General features: G+C 37.0%; 1 protein-coding gene across 1 annotated transcript in view; it reads right to left on the bottom strand.

Moving 5' to 3' along the window:
* Nucleotides 1-7,806: 7,806 nt before the first annotated feature.
* The window catches only part of Grm3 (glutamate metabotropic receptor 3), an 85,500-nt gene continuing 74,406 nt past the window's right edge, over nt 7,807-18,900 (bottom strand). The window contains exon 5 of the mRNA XM_026414570.2: nt 7,807-7,880. Coding sequence (XP_026270355.1) covers nt 7,807-7,880 — 74 coding nt within the window. The remainder of the gene's footprint in view (nt 7,881-18,900) is intronic.

Genomic DNA, 18,900 nt, shown 5'->3' with positions numbered 1-18,900 from the left:
AGAAACCGTCTCTGTGGTTTTACAGGACCCTGTGTTAGGGTGTGTCTTCACACCTGTCATGTTGGTGATCTCACAGAGGAAGGCCTTGGCACTGAAATGAGAAAGAGGTTGAAATGCTTGATTGCCTTATCACATGGTCAAGTACCTTGCCAAACAAAGGAAAGCAAATGATTTGGGTCTCAACTGAAGATGAAACTTAACTCAGGAAGAGATTTATCTGTATATACACATAACTGAAAACCAAGTTTAAGCCCACCAGTGCACTGCTGATGCATGCCATATAATTATTGGGTAATTTTTATTCTTTATAATGTCTACATAAAAAGTGTGCTTTGGAGGGCAGATGTGAGCATAAGCCTTGTGATCTTGTTTATGTCTTGTCTTTGTTTATGTTTGGGGGAAGATTTGAAAAAAATTTAAAGGTATAATTATTTTTCCCATTATTTATTTTCTCAACAGACCTTAAACATCTTTTCTATTAAAAAAAATGGTGAGCAATGAAAGACAATAAATTTTTCTTTTTACATAGGGCATTTTTACTTGGTTTCCGAAGCTTATGTCATCAGTAATATTTTAGAAAGAATTAGCATGTATTTGGGTTATTTAAACCTATAATTGCCTTTGAAATTCCATCCTTGTTGGAATTGGTAAGAAGAGCTTGACTGGAAGTTTGAAGGAATATTAAAAAAAAAAAAAAACACGTGGGGGTAAGAAGGCTTTGACTTTCCATTAATGCAAATAAGCAGGTATTATCATAAAAGTAAAATGGCTTAAAACAGTTTGTTGGTGCCTGAAGAATAAATAAGTGGGAAAACTTGTTATTAAACTAGTTACACAATCATGAAGAAGAAAGGGCTTCTTCTTCTTAAGTCCAAATAACTGTACAGAGGTATTGGGATAATTTCACAATCAAGAAAATGTTAGTGGGACATTTCCTTCACGTAAAAGCACCAGCGGTTTGATTATTTTTCTGCTGCAAGATTTTGAGGATTCTGACTTTGGTGGAAGCATCTTACCCCACCCCCACCCCCACTAAGCCAATAGACAGGAATTCAATTTTGGAAATGCATATATTGTATTCATGATAAGAATGTGATTGTACTATAAACAGTTATGAAATAAGTAGTGTTCTTATTCAAAACTGATCCAGAAAATTGTGATATTTCTTATGATGGATTACTAGTCATAGCACAACTTGGACATTATTTGTTAAAAGAAGTTTGAAGATAGATTTAATCAATTTTGTGTAAATTTTGTTTTGGAACTGAGAAACAAGAGGGTTCACTGGCAATTGATGATCTAAGGTGCTCTGGTTCGTTTCCAATAAACAGTTATCTTTACAGACCTTAATCCAGATTTTTAAAAAAGATCTGTGTTGGCTAAAGGAGGCAGGGTATAGGTATAAGGTTTTTGCCCCAGATATTTCAATGAAGTATGAGTTGTAATTTTTGATATTGCAGACAGTCTTGTCATTTTTGTGAAGAAAATGGGATAAAATGAATAATTGTGTATTTGACTGGTGGATAAAACACTAGACCATTTGATTTCATTAAATGAATTTTTTGTTTTGTGTACAGCTCTGCTGTTGTGTACAGGTATAGAGGAAGTTGCCATTGTTTCATTGTTCATTATGGGTTTCAAGAGGATATCACAGTGTATAAAACTTTTTTTTCCACTTAATTTTTTGAATCTTTATATAAAGAAGAAATTATTTTGGCATTACTCATTTTTATCCCACTAACAGACTATTGGTATGCCTTCCCCCATCTTGACAAAATTTAACCAGAAGAATGAAAATACACTTGAAATGCACCCTTTCAGAGGAACCCTGATAAAGTTGTACAGACTGGACAGACTCAGAAAGTTTCCGCAGTCACCAGTCACCTCTCTCTTCATCTTCTGCTGTGCTCAACATGTATGTTTCAAGCCATAGAGATAATTGGGATTTGCTCCCAGGTAGCTTCTTTCTTCTCTTGTCACTGGACTAAAATCTCTGACATGTCAAAAATGCCTTAAATTTTTAATGAACTCTCTGAAAATGTAGTTGATGTTAAAGAATTTATTTATTTTATTTCTAATTTTAGATACTAAATAGATTTTGTCAGCTCAGTCCCAGCTTTGGAAAGAGCTGCCTATTTCCTTTGGATTCCAGTGGCTTGTCATTTTATTTGAAGAGCTGAAGAAAAATGACAGAATATTATGAGGAAAATATTCAGATCAATTCTGGTTATAAAATTCACTTTATAGCTGGCCTTTGCAAAGCTCAGTGAAATGTTGAAAACATAAACAAATTAATTATGTTTCTGTGACTTAATTGACATTTGTTGTTCCTTTCCCCCTAAGTGGTAGAAAAAGGTGTTATTTGTTATTCTCCAAAAGGCCCAGTTTTGAGGCCTTAAATACTTCATTAAATCAACTGTCGCCTATAACATCTCTTAGCACTCTGTGAAAACTATTTAAATCAATTTTACACGGGATGAGAACATGTCTTCAATGGATAAATTATATCATGCCATTTAATGATGTTGAGCAATTTGATATGTGTTCATTTGATTTAAAAGACTGACTTTTATTATTATTGATTTTTCCCCCTTTGGTTACTCATAATCAAATCCTTCCTAGGATTAAAAATATTTCGTATTATTTTCGTGTAGACCTTTGTCATTATTTTCTTCCCAAGGAAAAAAGGTGGCTTATCGGTTATGGTGGAAAAATTGCTTGGGTCATCATTTACCATCTGGGATCTCTGGGTCCTCAGGTGGTAGGTCATGCTCAACTGTACTTCTTCAAGACCCATTTGGTCAACTATCATTTGATGTCTGTTGATAGAACTTTGCACAGCTCATAGTTGTTCCTTAATGGGAGGCTAATGTGTAGATAGATCATTTCTCTTTTCCTCATGAAAGTAAAATTTCCTGGGAGATAGGATGAAAATGTGACTTAATTATCCAGTTTAAAGTCAATATATTGTTTATATTTATCTTTTTACATTAATGACATGTAGAAGAGATTTTCAGAAGACCTAAAATCCTTCATCTTTATTTTAGGTAAGTCATGAGTAGTATCCCATATTTACAGACCCAAGTCTAAATTAAGGCTGCCTTAAATAAGAGTTCCTAAGGATAAGATGGGGGTAGACTTTCATAAATCTCAACACCGAAATCATTCTTTGGAAGCTAAATTAGAGTTCACCCTCATAGTACTGGCTTGAGATTATACTCTTGTTAAATTTTATTTCTTTTGGTTTATCATTTTTTTTAAAAAAAATATTTTTTAGTTGTCAGTGTATCTTCTTTCCATTTGTTTATTTATTTGTGGTGCTGAGGATTGAACCCAGGGCCTCACACATGCCAGGCAAATGCTCTACCACTGAGCCACAACTTCAGCCCCCTTGGTTTATCATTTTGAGGTGAGCCCATTTTAGGATAATAAATAAAAGAAGTAAAACTTTCAAGTGGGAATGAATTATTGATTGATATTACTATTGCAATTGTCTAGATCAGAGGACAGCAAATTTTTTTAAGGGTTACCCAGTACATATTTTTGGCTTTGCAGGACATGTGGTCATGTTGCAATTACTTGGCTCTACTATTGCAGAATGAAAGCAGCCACAGACCCACAAACAGTATGTAAAAAAGGGGTGTAATTGCACCCCAGTGAAACTTCACTCATGAATGCTAAAATTTGAGTTTCTGTTAAATGTCTTGAAATACAATTTTGATATTTTTCTAATTATATAAAAATGTAGATGCATTCTTATCTCACAGGCTTTGTAAAAACAGGTTGTGACTGACTTTGGCCTATGGGCTAGGGTTTACTAATCCCTCATTTAGATTACATCAAACCAGTATAAGCAAAACTGATCCGAAGACTCTGCACTCAGGTTCTTTTTCCTTTCTTGGAGCTTACCACCTAAATTTTGTCAAGTCTCCTGAGATGTTCATGAAGAAAATGACCCATCACCTGCCCTTACTGATTCAGTCACCTACCAAATGATTCTCCTGAATTCCTCTTGCAGTTCTGGGCTCCATTATGAATATTAATTGGCAAATGGTTAAACTAAAGCAAGAGAATGAGTTTTAAGAAAATTAGAAAAGTTGATTTTTGAGCTTTCTCTCAATGAGGTTAATATGACATTTACTGCTCATGTAATTAGTTTTAAAGATAATATTCAGTCCTTTATATAGATTAATTTAAAATAAATATGTGGAAATAGGGGATATTGATGCATAAAAACAGCTCCAGCATAGTCTTGAGACCTGGCACTGGAGAGTGTTCCCTAATTTATTTACATTCATTCAGGAAGGGTACACCTTCATCCCCAGTTCTATTTTAAGACATATAGAGCTGCAAAAGGCATTCAGGATTTCTTTAATGATTGGTGACTCAAGAAACTCATTTCAAGTTTTCCTGTACAACATGCTCCATTAAGGCTTTTAATTGCTAGAATTTTCTTCATCTTATTAATAACTTGTAGAAGGAAAGCTCTGTCTAAAAGAGCTTATGGGTTTTGGCATATTTGGATTGAAGGGGGAAATTTTTTTTTATCTGAGACAACTGATTTCAAGGACCATTGATTGCATTTCAAATAAGAGTTAAACCAGTGAGAATTATGCAAATCAAAATCTTCTGTCATAGAGCAGGATGGATAACTAACTGCCTTATCTGTGGGTTTGGCCCTTTGTCTTTAGAGCTCTGGTTATAATCCTGCTTCCCAGCCTTTCAGTTTCATAGCTTCTCCAAGTTCACAAACCTTCTTTGCAAAGCTCTTGGCCTTGAAATTTACAGAGGGCAGATGGATACAGCAGGAACCAGCAGAAAGAAGATGTGTAGTCAAAGGCGGAGAAAGTCCACTGGCTGAATTACCTCCTTTCTCACCATTCTTTAAACTGTTCTGTGTGTGGTCTACAAAGCATCTTGCCTCACAGTTCAAAAATAGGAACTGGTTTATTTTATCATTATAAACTTCGATGGTCAGAAAAATCTATTCTTATTGAAACTGGAGTTACATGGAACACCTCAGAATCTGTAAATACTCAGAAAATCATGGCTAATCAAATATACAGTTTGGTTCTGATTTTTTTTAATGAATAGAACGTTTCATTTAGCTTAGGTTCCCTAAATTTAGGAAGTCTTTCAAAGATCGATTGTCTCAATCAGTTTTATATTACAGAAGGACAAAGTGTTTCTGATGTAGAGAAAGAAAACCCCCCAAAATAACATAAGTTTTCATGGCTTACGTTAAAAAATATTTTATAGCAGCTATTTTCCACATATATATGTGGAATTAAAAAAATATTTCTAGGCAACACATGTTATGTGATGCACTTCAAATCTGAAACAAGTCATGTAGCAAGGCAGGAGAAAATGACAGGAGATGTCAGTTAATGTCTTTTCAGTGTACTGGCAGGGCATGAAATAAAGTGAGCATAGATAAAAACCCAGACCTCAAAACCACCGTTTTTCTCATGATTTGTACACAAGCCCAATTGCCTTGTTTTAAAAGGTCGGTGATCATTTTGATTGTTTGAGGCATCAGCTGCATCTCTGCACAACCCATCTGATATTGTCTTCCGCAGACTGTCACATTCCATCAGTGGATTCAGTTTATTTTCTCTCCCATCAGCCTTACCTCAGTTTTATCCTGAACAGATGCTCGTTCAGAGTGCACTTATCTGGCACTCCTGCTAGTTTCAGTCACAGCAGAATTCATTTTTGTCATTTAATGGTTTTGAATGTCTTACTCAGTCTACCACAATTACTACCCAAATTCCAGGTTCCTGTTTGAATATGAGAATTCAGGGTCTAGTGAACACTATTGTTTCAAGTATCTGTGAGCTTTGGGTTGATTGATTAGGTTGCTGATTCAAATGCATTCAGAAGGAAGAGAATTTCTAACTTCTGAATACTTTATTTCCTCCAAGGCCAGTCCTGTTGTCTTTTATACACCTGTTCATAATTTCTGGATGTTTTAAAAATACTGTCAGTGTCTTGCTTATTTCAAGCCTTGACTATTTAGCTTGAGGGTCCCTCATATCCTTGATTCTACTCTGCTTTCTTTTCACTATCTTCCTTGGACACAGGTAACCTCATTAAAATATTTTCTAGTCTTTATGCTTCTTAAATGTGGAGACTGCATCTTACTCATCTTTCTTGCTTTTGTGTACCAAATAGTGGCCTCAAAAAATATGTCCATATCCTATTCCCTGGAACCTAAGAGTGTTAACTTTATTCAGACAAAGGAACTTATGTAGATTGGATTTAGGGCCCACTGAGATTATCCAAGATTGTTTCATCTTGACATCCTTAATTGTATCTTTCAAGAGACATAGAAGACAAGATAGGCACAGAGGAGAATGTGATGTGAAGATGGAGGCAGAAATTGGAATGATGTGGCCATAAGCCAAGGAACCTGGCAACCTCTAAACACTAGAAACGGTGTGGAATGAATGAATTCTTTGGAGTCTCTGAAGGAGCATGCCCTCCTGACACTTTGATTTCAGCCCTCTGGCTTCCACAACTGTGAGAGAATAAAATTTGTATTATTTTTAAGCACATAGTTTGTAGTGATTTCTTATATCAGCCACAGGAAACTAACATCTTCTCTATCTATGGCACCTGGTGCAGGATCTGGCAGATAGTTATGTTGTCAGTAAATGTTCCCACATTAATTAATGATATGGGACTACAAGGTTGGCAGAAATAGGACAGTATTAGGAAAGAATAAGCCAGTTTTAGCTTACCCATACTTTTCCTGTTCACTCCTTTATTTAGGAAAATACAATGTTCAAGTTTAGTGACAAGCCTGTGTGCCTGAGCATTGTTCCTTGGACTTTGGGAAAACATTGGGAAATAAGATACCCTGTATTTCTATTGCTTCATTCCACTATGAATAGTAAGAGTGATTTTCCATGAAAGGACAAGATGCTTTCCAGTCTGTTTCCTAGTAATGAAGTTTGTGTTTGGAAATGAGAGTCATCAGATTTTTCTGGCAGTCCAGTTTCTATATTAGGATTTAGGAAATTTTTCTTTGCCTAAGAGCTCTATTTGAGCAATTCTGGGCTCTCATACGGATATGGCTTTAAAAAGAGAAAAAACTAATATGTATGGAATCACTTTAGTACCCAGGTGCATATGGTATCAACTTCTGATCATTATTATCTGTAGAGAAGTCCAGATCTGTTCACAACTTTCTAGCATGCATGAATATGAAGAAAAGCAGGTAATTTGTTCCAACATTAAAAGTAAAAGTGACCTAAAATACATACATTCAAATTACATTAAGTGATTGAAAAAGGACAAACCATTATCCACCATGCTGGAAAACCTTGAAGGTTTTATTCCCAATAACTTTACATTAATACAGATGCTTTTTATTTTGTGCTCAGAAAAACAATCTGTTACACGTAATGTAACTTTAATATACAACATAGAAACTCATCCTAAATTAGTTACAACAAGAACCTACAAAAAACTTCATAGGAAAAAAGTTACCTAATATTGCCACCGTATTTTTTTTTTTTTTTTTAGTAGACTGACCCTGTCAGACCCTGTCACCAATGCTCAGCTCTGTAAACAATGGTTATTTTCATGTTCTGGGGAATTGTTAATGATAGGGGCACTAAAATCATCCTAGAAAGTTCTAGCACATCACTATATACTGTACAGTCCTCAAAAATAATTTATTGTACTGTTTCTAAAAAAAGGTACTAGAGTTGTTCTTTTGCTCTGTTTCCATTCTGGAGCTGCACATGAGCACATTTGTCTAACAGTCTAAAAACACAATAACTGAACTGCAAATCACAATCACAGAGACGAGGTGGTGGAGTCTAGGACTTCCCGTCCATTGCACACCGTCGGAACATACGTGCTTGCAGAGGCTGCAAAACAAAGTGGGACAGAAAACTCGGTTAAGTAGGTCACATAGGAAATGCATGGATTATCACAGACACTACATTAAAATTAAGTTAAAACTCATTTTAACTTGGCTTTGGCTTAATGCTGTAATAGGTCAACTTGCAAATATGTTCTGTTTAAAATGAGTTTGTATCTTGGAACATACCTTCACACAGCATACCTCCTGTAGAGAGAATCTATAAACATAATCATTGCTGAAAGAAGTTTTGTGTGTTGAAAATTAACTTTGATAATCTATAAACTGGTGGAAATACAATGCACAAAATCAAAAGATTCAATCAATTTTCTTATAGTTTGTTATTTACTATTTTCAAAATCTTTAACTAGTTTTGTTATCTCTGGTAAGTGGTGACTCCTGCAGGGCCCCATGAGTCATCTGTGAACTCCACTGCCTTAGAGGAGGGGTGATATATTTTCATTGCTCGTTTTGCATTTTTTAAATAAGAAATCTAAGTACAGAGAAGTTTTATCTATTTCACCCTTTGTGCTTTTCCTTTTCACTGAATGAGGACAAAAACAAGTATCCTCCTTCCCCATGGGAGGAAACCATATTGCCAATAGAGTAGTTTAAAGAAATGGCCCTACACTACCTTTAAGGTCTATGTATGTCAAGTTCATTGATTTGTCTGTTTGTACATACCCTGAACAGCAGGGGCTGGTCCTGCAGGCCATCTGACGACAACCCAGATCAAATTGACCAGTCATCTGTCCCATCCTTTAAGGATATATGAACTAATATCATGCTAAAATGTTCATGTCTGATAGTGGATATGTTCTTGCCCTGGAAAATTGCATTTCACATAGAAATTTCTTTAAACATAAAGGAGTAACTGTGAACTTTGGGATATGTGGCATTCTGTGGGATCATGTTTATCATACGTGGGGCCCTGAAATCTTTTGGCAAGTCCACCACTAGGAAAACTAAAGTCTCTCCATTTTGCATTGATAACTTGGGTAGGTATATGAGAAAACCTCTAAAGTCAAGTCTGTGTGGTTGCCTAAATTCATAGTGGAGTCATGTGGCATACTAAATCTTAGAGATATTTTTCCTTTTATTATTGTTAGGACAAGGTTCAATTTTCATTATGATGTGAATCCATTACAGCTATATATCTTTCAGGATAGGAATTGCACAACCTACATCTCCTGAAGCTTCTACAGTGAAGATATTTTTAACACAGTATATACCAGACAAATGCTTGATGAACAGTGATTGTAATTCAAAATGTAAGGGCCTTATTTTATTATTTGCAAAGTATTTTCATATTCTTTATTTCCAGCAACAAAGCTAGAGAAGGTAAGAGAAAGCAGGAAGCAAACTTTAAAACCCAGGTCCCTGGAAACTTAGGGGAGTACTCCAGGTCATTGAAAATGTGCTCCTTCTGGAGCCCCTTTGTTTGTATCTAAGCACCTGCTTGACATCTTCATGTGTATATTTCATGAAAATTTCAAAATCAGTGTCCAAAGAAAACCTCTTGATTCTGTAACCTGTCCCTATTTAGCCTTCCTGTCTTCAGTAAATGGTCTCACTATCTTACCCAGACCAAATGTCTAAAATTTATGGTTATTTTTTTTCATTGTATATCCCACATCAAACCTATTACAAGATCCTATCAACTCTATTTGAACACCTGACTATTTTTCTCTCTGCACCCACTACCTTTGTCAAGAAAAGACAGAAAGGCCCACCCATCCCAAAACCATACTGCTCAGAGACCTCACATATGTAGCCCATTGTTTGAAACCACCATTGTCTGTCTTCTGAGTATGGCAGTAACTGTATCACTGACATTCCTGTTTTTACTCTTGTCTCCTGGAATATGTTTTCTACAGAGCAGTGAGAATATAGTTAGCCCTCTGTATCCTTTTTCTGCATTCTTTGATTCAACCAACTATAGATTGAAAATATTCTGGAAAAAATATTTTTCTTCATGTTCAGAGTTTTTGGCATTCCCTAAAGAATACAATATAACAATTATTTATACAGAATTTATATTGTATTACTAATTATAAGTAATTTAGAGGCAATATAAAGTATACTGGAGGATGTACATAGGTTATGTGCAAATATTATGCCTTTTTATATGAATGACTTGAGCATCCATGGCTTTGTATACTTGTGTACTCCTGATACCAATCCTCCTTGATACTGGGGAATGACTGTATTTTTAAACACAAGTCCCCTACCTACACACCTCCAAGGGCTTTTTTTTTTTTTTTTTTGTATGTTAACTCCCTACTCTGGCTTATAAATACCAGTAAGATTTGGTCTATGCCTCTCTTTCTGTGTTCACCTCATTCCACATGTTTTCTCTGCCTTTTTGTTTTTGTTTTCCAGCACAGCAAATCTGTTTCTCAACTTTGTGCCTTTGCAGTAACTGTTGCCTCTGCCAGGAACATTTCCTCTCTGATGATCTTGTCTGGCTCCTTCTTGTCATTGGCATCTGACATATCACCTCCCCAGAAAGGCTGTTATCAGGTCACCTAATCTAAAGCATCCAGTTACTCTGTTACATCAACTGGTTTTAAAACAGGCTAGCCCCATTGTTTCTGCCTGATTTTTTCCTATGATTATCTTTTCTCTTTGTTGCTATTATTGTTATTATCTATACTTTTGACCAGAAAATATATGGGAACTTTGCTTGTCTGTTTCATCATTTATTTATCTCTGATGAGGACCATGGAATAGCCTGTATAAAAAGTCCCTGAATGATCATGTAACTGTTTGCATTTATATGCAAAGAATGAGACAACCAATGAAAATTTTAAGAAGGCAATTGGCTACACATGAGACCTCTGAGAAACCTTGTTTGGAGACAGGTGGGCCTTTCTGTTTCTCAAACCACACTGTGCTAATAACCATCATCTACCCTTCCAAAGAGAACTGGCTCAGGCTGTGAGCTCTCTGTAGCAAGCATGCTGCCTTTGACATTTTCACTAATCCCTTTATCTTCCCCAGGATCAAGTTTTATTATTTCTGTACAGGATTTTCATTTTTCAAGATTGAAGAGGAATGATGTGTCATGAGGGTAAGTCAAGGAGAGCAAAGAACTGGTGTACAAATGCCCCTCTCTACCCTGGACTTGCCTAATACCTCCCCCCCCCACACATTTATTGAGGTTGTATCAGAAACCTACTTTGAACTCCCAGTGAAACTTGATGTGACTCTTTTTTTTGAAGTCAGTTTGTTCAGTGCCTCTAATTACTTAATCATCAGGTGTGTTTTGACTAGGTAGGAAATACAGGGGCTGCAAAAGCTAGTAGCTGCATGTTTGAAAATACTTTTCTATTATACACCCCACGGACATCATTTGGAGTTTATAGAAGAATTTTGAGTACTCATCCTGCTCTATAGGGACAGTAAAAGGAATGCCTGAAGCCAGAATATTTATACTCTTTGTGAGGAAGATAATACAAATTCTTATAAGAAATAACACCAGCAAAAACATCCACAAGACATCTCCTGCAGATATTTTTTTCCCCTAAATTCTTTGTAGCCTCTTGAAGGAAACTCTGCCTTGTATTTTTCTGCTTCTCCTTTACTGTTTCATCTGTAGCTTTTGCAGTACATTTTATTATGTAAGAAAAAATTCTCATTTTTGCACATGGTGCTGAATATAGTAGAGGAATTATTGTTTTATGAGTTTACTATCTCAATTACTTTGCCTTTCATAAATATTTTACATGTGCCTCCCATATTAGCTCATCTGTTATTTCCCAAGGTAGTAAAATATGTGGAAGAACAGAGTACTATCATTTTTGTGTGTGTTTGTGATGAGCTTTTGCTATTGTTCTGATGAAGTTCTCAGGAGATTTTTAATGGTGTAACTTTAGCCCATTTTCTTAAGTGTGGTTAAGCAGATTTCTGTAATCATCCTGCCAGAAATAAGAGGCTAGCAGGGCTATTTTTGGCTTTTCTGGGACTTGGGGTGAGCAGCAGCTGTTAGTTACTGTAGGCTAAGGTGGTGCTTTTTGCCATTCAAAGAGAAAACTGAAGGCAGCTGAAAAAGACCTCATAAGCTTCACTATTGATCACAAAAGGGCAATTTATACCCATCAAAAGGCATAATTTGCTTCACAAACTTGGTGAAACATTGGAGATCAATGCAGCCAAGTGGCAGCTTTATCTTGCTCTGTGAAATCCACTCGTAATGCATGGGCTGGCTGGGCTTTATGGAAAATGACGACTTTTTTCAGGTAACTGGTCCCCCAATCAATGCTAAACATATTTACTTAATAGATTCTTATGGATACCAAGTCTGTTAGTCAATTCAGTGACTGAGACTGGTTCCTGAGAATTAATGTCTTACTATAACTCTGTAGTACATCACAGTCAGAAGAAAATAAAACAAACATTTCAACAGAACAGACATTCCAGTTTGTCCCCATCTGTTCCGTTTCCTTGTTCCCTGTGACCCCAAAAATTTTTTCCCAGGATAACTGCTTGTTTAGATGTTGTAATGTTATGGTCATGGAATCTACTTTCCATCAGCCATTGGTAGCCTTGTCTTCTGCTTTGTTATTGAGTCTGTTTTCCTACTGGTCACCTTTAGTTTACTTGACCTCTTCCAGAAGAAGTTCATCTGCTGATGATCACATGTTGTCTGGGAAGATGAGGATGCCATTAGCTACAGGGTGGTTTGTCTAATCTTACCAGAGATTTCACAGTAGAAGATGGAGAAGGCACTATTAAGAATCACAGACTGATATCTCAGGAAGTGTTTCCTCTTTATGATCTAAGTAATGGTCTTAACTATTAACAGCAGGTTAAAATGAAATCATTATGCTGTGGGGTAAAAATTTACAAACCCAAGATTTAGTTTCAAATGTGGAGTTGGAACTATATGAAAGCAAAGACTTCTTTCTTCATCCCAGGATTCTTGTCTTATAAGATTCACAGAAAGAGACAATATGTTGTGTACCGTTTTTAGGATTCACAATTCAATTTAATTACCACATCAGCAGAAATTTCAATTGGTTTTGAACTAACTACATCACACCATTGTTGCTGCATCATGCTGTTTTTCCAGTCATGCTCTTTTATTCTCTGCTCCCTCCCCCAAGAAGTACAAAGTGAATGTCTGGTAAGTAATTGGTAAATGAAAGAACTCCATAAATTGAATTTTTCTGATTCTGCATTTTTCTAAACACCTTTTAGTTGCCTAACATCCCCTTTTCTATTTGAATATGGATAGAAATTCATTCAAAGATCAGAAGCTCATTCACCCAGAGGCTCAATAAATCAATGTAAGCTGCATATGTTACTATGCCTAGGGATCAAAGTCTGAAGATGAAAGTGTTAAACAGTAATAAAATTATGACAGGCATGGGTCCTTTTTCTGGTGGAGCTAATCCTATTAGCTTTACCTTCAAATTATACACAGTATCTAAACACTTTATTCGATTCCTCTGCCATCACCCTATCTGAGCCACCAACATTTGGGCCATGCAGTAGTTTCCTGTAGGGGTTTTTAGCCCTAGTTCCCTTCTGACCTGAGGGAGAGATGGGGAGAGCATGCCCCGACCAGGAGACCAGGACAAGCCAAGAAAGGAGAGGGCCGACTGACCACCCACAGCCAGCCCTCCCTCACAGGAGGCCAATCAGACGTGTCAGGGGGACTAGTCAAAGCAGGATCTCCTTTAATGAGAAAACACACACAGCTAATATAAGGCACAGGAGCCAATCAGGATAAAGATCAGCAGGGTGAGGAGAGTTCACATGTACACACATCCTACAGGCAGTAATGGGAGACACGAGCTGTCCACGAGGGCGGAAGGGTTCTGAGCCTATCCTAGAGGTGGTCCAATTTTTCGTCACAACCCACGGCAACTCCTTCTGGCTGATCACCAGGTGCTATCTTAGCTACATGTGGCCCCAGGACCGGGAAGCAGGTAGCTGCCAGCAAGTTAGGTTTCCTCTTTTCTGATGCAATATACCCTACATGTTGCATGCCCTACATCAAGTTTGATTTCCTTTTTTCTGATGCAACATGCCCCACATGTTACATCATGCCCTACAGTTTCCTAAATGATTTCTCTGCCTGCCCCCTATGTTATAGTCTAAGACACAGCCAAAACAATGCTTTTAAGGCCAGGTCATGCCACACCTCTGAGAAAACTCTTCTAGTGCTTTCTCATTTCTTTCAATAGAAGAAGCAAAAGTCCTTACAATGGCCTCCGAAATTCTAAAGGATTTGCTCCCTGTCTGTCCTCATCTCCTCTCATGTTCACCCTGTAGGTTTTCCTGTGGTGACCTTGGCCTCTTTGGTATCTTCCCAACTTTGGGCCTTTGCATTCACTGCTCTACTGGCCTGGAATGTCATTCCTTCAGATGTCAGCATGACTCATTTCCTTTGTTTCCTTCATGTCTGTTCAAATGTCATTTTATCTAAGAGGCCTTCCCTGGTCAATCAAATGAACAAATAAATAAATATCTCTCTGTGTCTCCATCGTGGCTTCTTTGTCCATCCCCCACCAAAAAATTCATTTCTTCACATCACTTATCAACAGCTGATACATGTTATTGTTTTATCTCTCTGTGCCCCTTGTCTGGTCCAATAGAACAGCACACAGCATGAGTGTAGAACTTGTCAATTGTGTTCATTACTCTATACCCAGTGCCTAGAACTGAACCCAGGCTGAAAGTGTTTCCTCAGTGAATGAGTGAATTGAAGATGAGTCATATCAGATTCTTACATTTACTTGGTAATGGGACCCTCTCCAAAAGCCTCTGAAATTATACCAGGTAAGGCAGACCTTCCTTCTTGCTCCCCATATTTTTCACATCTGTAGGGTAAAAATAAGTGTAGCCTATTTTTCATGGTGTCTAAGTACCCAAGGCTCTCCATGTAGGGATGTTCTCCAGCGAATTTCACTTAAAGTAAAAAAGAAGTAGGAAAGAGAAATCGGGTATGATAAATCAGTGTTTATCTTTTGCTTGCCTTGTTCTAAAATACAGATGGTCAATGGTTAATTATATACATATTTTCTTTTTAAAGCTAGTATCTATATAGTTGTGATAATGATATTTTCCCAAAGACATTTAATAATTCTGAAGTTACATGAAAATATGTTGGATTATAGTTAATCTCTCGTACACTGTTGAGCTCTCTGGTTTATGAGTTCCCTAAACCCGGTTCAAATGCACAAGACAGAAGGGGGAAATATGCAATGGAATTCAAGATTGGATACTCGCTTTAAAAAGACCATTAAATGACAAATCATGTCTTTGACATAAACAGCCAGTCAGTACTGGCTAATCATATTCTTTTATTGGTCTTCATCGAATCACATTGTCTGAAAAGCTTTCTGGGCATCCCTCTGGAAGGTCTTCCCTTTTCCATGTGCAGTGTGCTCATGTGGAGCCATGGGGTCTCCAATGGACTTGATCTGTGCTGTGGAACTCCCTGGCATGGGGCTTTTGAGGAGATCTAAATCTGTACTGAACAAGATGCTGTCAGGTGTAGAGCTGAAAGGAGAACTTTTAACTTAAAAAAGAGAGAAATGAATTTGTATAGGCTAAGATTCTCATTGTCAAAATAGACTCTGAGGTGAATTTTGTAGCTGGGCTGAGGCAGAAAATTTGGGGAGGCAAGAGCAGCAATAAAACAGCTCTTGAGAGTTTTGTTTTTTGATTTCAGTTGCCAAATTCCTTAAAGTATCACATAGATAAGGCCCTGGTTTTTCTCATCTGGAAATGTAGTTACTAGATTCTTAGCAGCCTTTCCAGCCCCCAAACCTGTGGTCACTGTTATTATAGAAAGTAGACTATTTTTGCTTAATGAAAAAAGCAAAACCTAGCAAAATATTAAAGGTAAAGAGAAAGTAATTTAACGGTTGGAAAAGAGCATCGATGAGAAAAAAACAATGGTATTGTTGAATAGAATAAAGAGAGGTCTAGACATGAACTCTTGAATACAAGTGGGATATTCTATTATACCTGGAGACTCTTTTCTTCTGTACTCAGTTAGGGAGGAAGCAGAAGGGAATGGGATGATGTTTTCAGGAATGCAGTGGACTTTTCAAGAAGAAAAACTGATTGACACCTATTTGAATTGGATGTACTATGTTCTTCTACCTGGAAGCAGATGGCTTAACCTGTGGACTGCTCTAGGCTCCCCCTGAATTGCCCACTGAAGATGTGTATTTATAATATATTCATGTCTGTGTTGACGAAGATGGTTCATTCAGTCTGTGTTAACAGATAACTTGCCAATTAGCCTGGTCAGGCTAGTTCATGTGTCACAAGGGGACTCCCTAAACTTATAGTGCCTAGGTATAGCTGCTGTTTCTCTAAAACTGCAACATAGAGAAGAAACTTGGGTGTTATCATGGTACTTTTTTTTCTTTTATAAAGTTATATTCAGGCTTCAACAATGGCTTTGCCCCCTGCTAACTAGGGCATCTTCAAAGGCTCAGCCATGGATAAGTACAAAGTCTCATCCTCATACATTTGCTTTTAGTTGCTATAGTTCTGTGGAAAATTATGCTACAATTCTAGAAGACTGTTCATTTGATCTTTTTATTATACTCTCATTTTCTAATGTGAAAATACTTTGTAATAAAGAATAACTCTATTAATTGGAGCAGTTCACACATTACCATCCTGACAGGTGACTTTCTGAATAAGGTTTTGGCAGAGGAAATCAATTTCTATGTGCCTACAGCTCCTCAGGGACCCAAATCTGGGCATTGCTAGTTAACAGAAGCCTCTTGACTAATTGTAATGATAATGACACACATACATCTAAATAATCACCATGAGCATATTCCTGTAGCACCAAATGTGAGTACAAAATAGCTCTGAATAGTATGGGACTCACTTCATTTCCACCTCTCTTCCTAGTCTATGCTGATACGAAAGCATATTGATGTCAACATTCTAATCTGCACAGCTCCTGTAGGGTTTTACATTGCATAACCTCATGTGTAGATCCAGTTTGTCTCCTTCAATATTTTGCAGTTCCACTTAACATTTCCAGCATGTAATTTTGATTGTCTGTCTTTGGGAAAAGGCTGTGAGCAGAACAGAATAAAGAATGACCTCTTTTCTTTTTTATCCAAATACAAAGGATGTTTGCTTATGTGTGTGGGTGTGGGAGCAGCATTGCAAGGATGCATTCAGGATGCCAAGGTCTCTGAGTTACACTGCCACTGGAAGGAGCATGTCCACGTTTAGGTGCTTCTATCCTCCAGGGCCTTGGAGAAAGCTTAGGAAATAACTGAATGGGTATGTGACCACTAACATCATGAGGCCAGGGAAGAGAGAACACCACTCTCTCTTTGAACCCAATGCCTGCTTCTTCTCTAAAGCTCATTTAAGATGATCTCCTTGTGTTGCACTGATATTAATGGATAAAGTAAACAAGGATGTTTCATGTTGGGGTTCTCAAAATATTTTCTCCTGGACCACTTCCACTGAAGCAGCTGGGTTATCTGTTACAAACCAGATTTCTGGCCTTTACCCCAAACCACAGGAACTGGTATATCCATGGGTGGGGCCAGAGAATCTCCATTTCAAAGAATCTTTTTTACACAGATGTTTGGGAACCATTGACCTATGGTTAATGGAGAAGAATTAAAGTTTCATTTATATTTATTCTGACTTCCATTGTATATAATTAATAGGTACAACTTGAATTGTTCTCTTTTGCAAATAGTAATATGTGAAACATTTCTCAAATGGTGCATTTTCTAAGATGTCCTGAACCATATTCTTTCCTCCATGCCTGCTTCTCAGTTTGGTCATACTTACCATTTTTTGGGGGGGGGGATTTTTTATCTTGATAACACAATACAATAATATTTCTGTATTAACCACTTTAGTTACTGTCAAAAGGCTAACCTAGATTACAGAGAATTGTGGTTTATTTACCATTTTCCTGTCAGAGAAATAACTGGCAATTAAAGTGGCTGTACCTTCAAGTCTGGGAGACTTCTTGGTATCATTATGAAGAACATGCATTTTATTCAGATTGCACATACAGATTCAATCAACTGCGGATCAAAAATATTTGGAAAGAATTGTATCTGTACTGAATATGCACATGCATTTTCCTTTTCATTACTCTCTAAAGAATATTATAACAACTTTTTACACAATATTTTATGAGGTATCATAAGTAATCCAAAGATGATTTAAGGTATATGGGAGGGTGTGAATAGGTAATAGACAAATACTGTACCATTTTGTATAAAGGATTTTGGTATCTTTGGGCAGGTGGTGAGGATAGTATCCTGAAACTAATCCTTCACAGATACCAAGGGATGGATGTACTTTATATTGAATGTTATTGATATTGCTGCTGATTTTGGACTTATTTTCTCCAGAGATGAAAGAAAATACTCCACATATGGATGAGAGTAAATTGGTATTGAAACAGAGTTATCCTCTGTCCTCTCCACATTGAATAATTTATTCCTGCATAACAAACTTCTCATAGCTTAAATGTCTTAAAACAACCACTCTTATTATTACACATGGTTTTGTGGGTCAGGAATTCAGGTAGGGCTTGGCTGGGCAGTTCCCCTGCTTTATAAGGCCTTGCCTGGGATCCTTCTACTGTTTCTGCTGAGATTGAGCTGATCTGGAGGATCCATGATGTTTCACTCTTATTCTTTTGCACCTTGGTAGGAAGTTTCTTTATGTTGTCTACCAGAGACATGCTCCATAAAAGAGGAAGTAGAAATTGGTCTGGCCAGTACACTGATACAATATGACAATATGACTGGCACTATATTTATTCATCAAAGCTATGGTAGAAGTTTTCCAGATTTAAGGGGAGAGAGATAGATTAACTTTTGAAGAGTCTGGATTCACTTTTATTATGTCACATTCCCTGAATCCTAACTCAATCCAGGCCTATACTCTTTTTAGGGGATTATAGCAATTTCACACAATTAATCCTATTTTCTACCTAAAAGCACCAAACACACTAAAGAAAGTTCATGATCCATTAATGGATACACTCCATAGCATGCAAA

This window comes from Urocitellus parryii, chromosome 3 (genome assembly GCF_045843805.1).
Source record: "Urocitellus parryii isolate mUroPar1 chromosome 3, mUroPar1.hap1, whole genome shotgun sequence".
NCBI lineage: Eukaryota > Metazoa > Chordata > Mammalia > Rodentia > Sciuridae > Urocitellus > Urocitellus parryii.
Note: the sequence above shows the minus strand (reverse complement) of the source record. Positions and strands in the feature narration are given on the sequence as shown.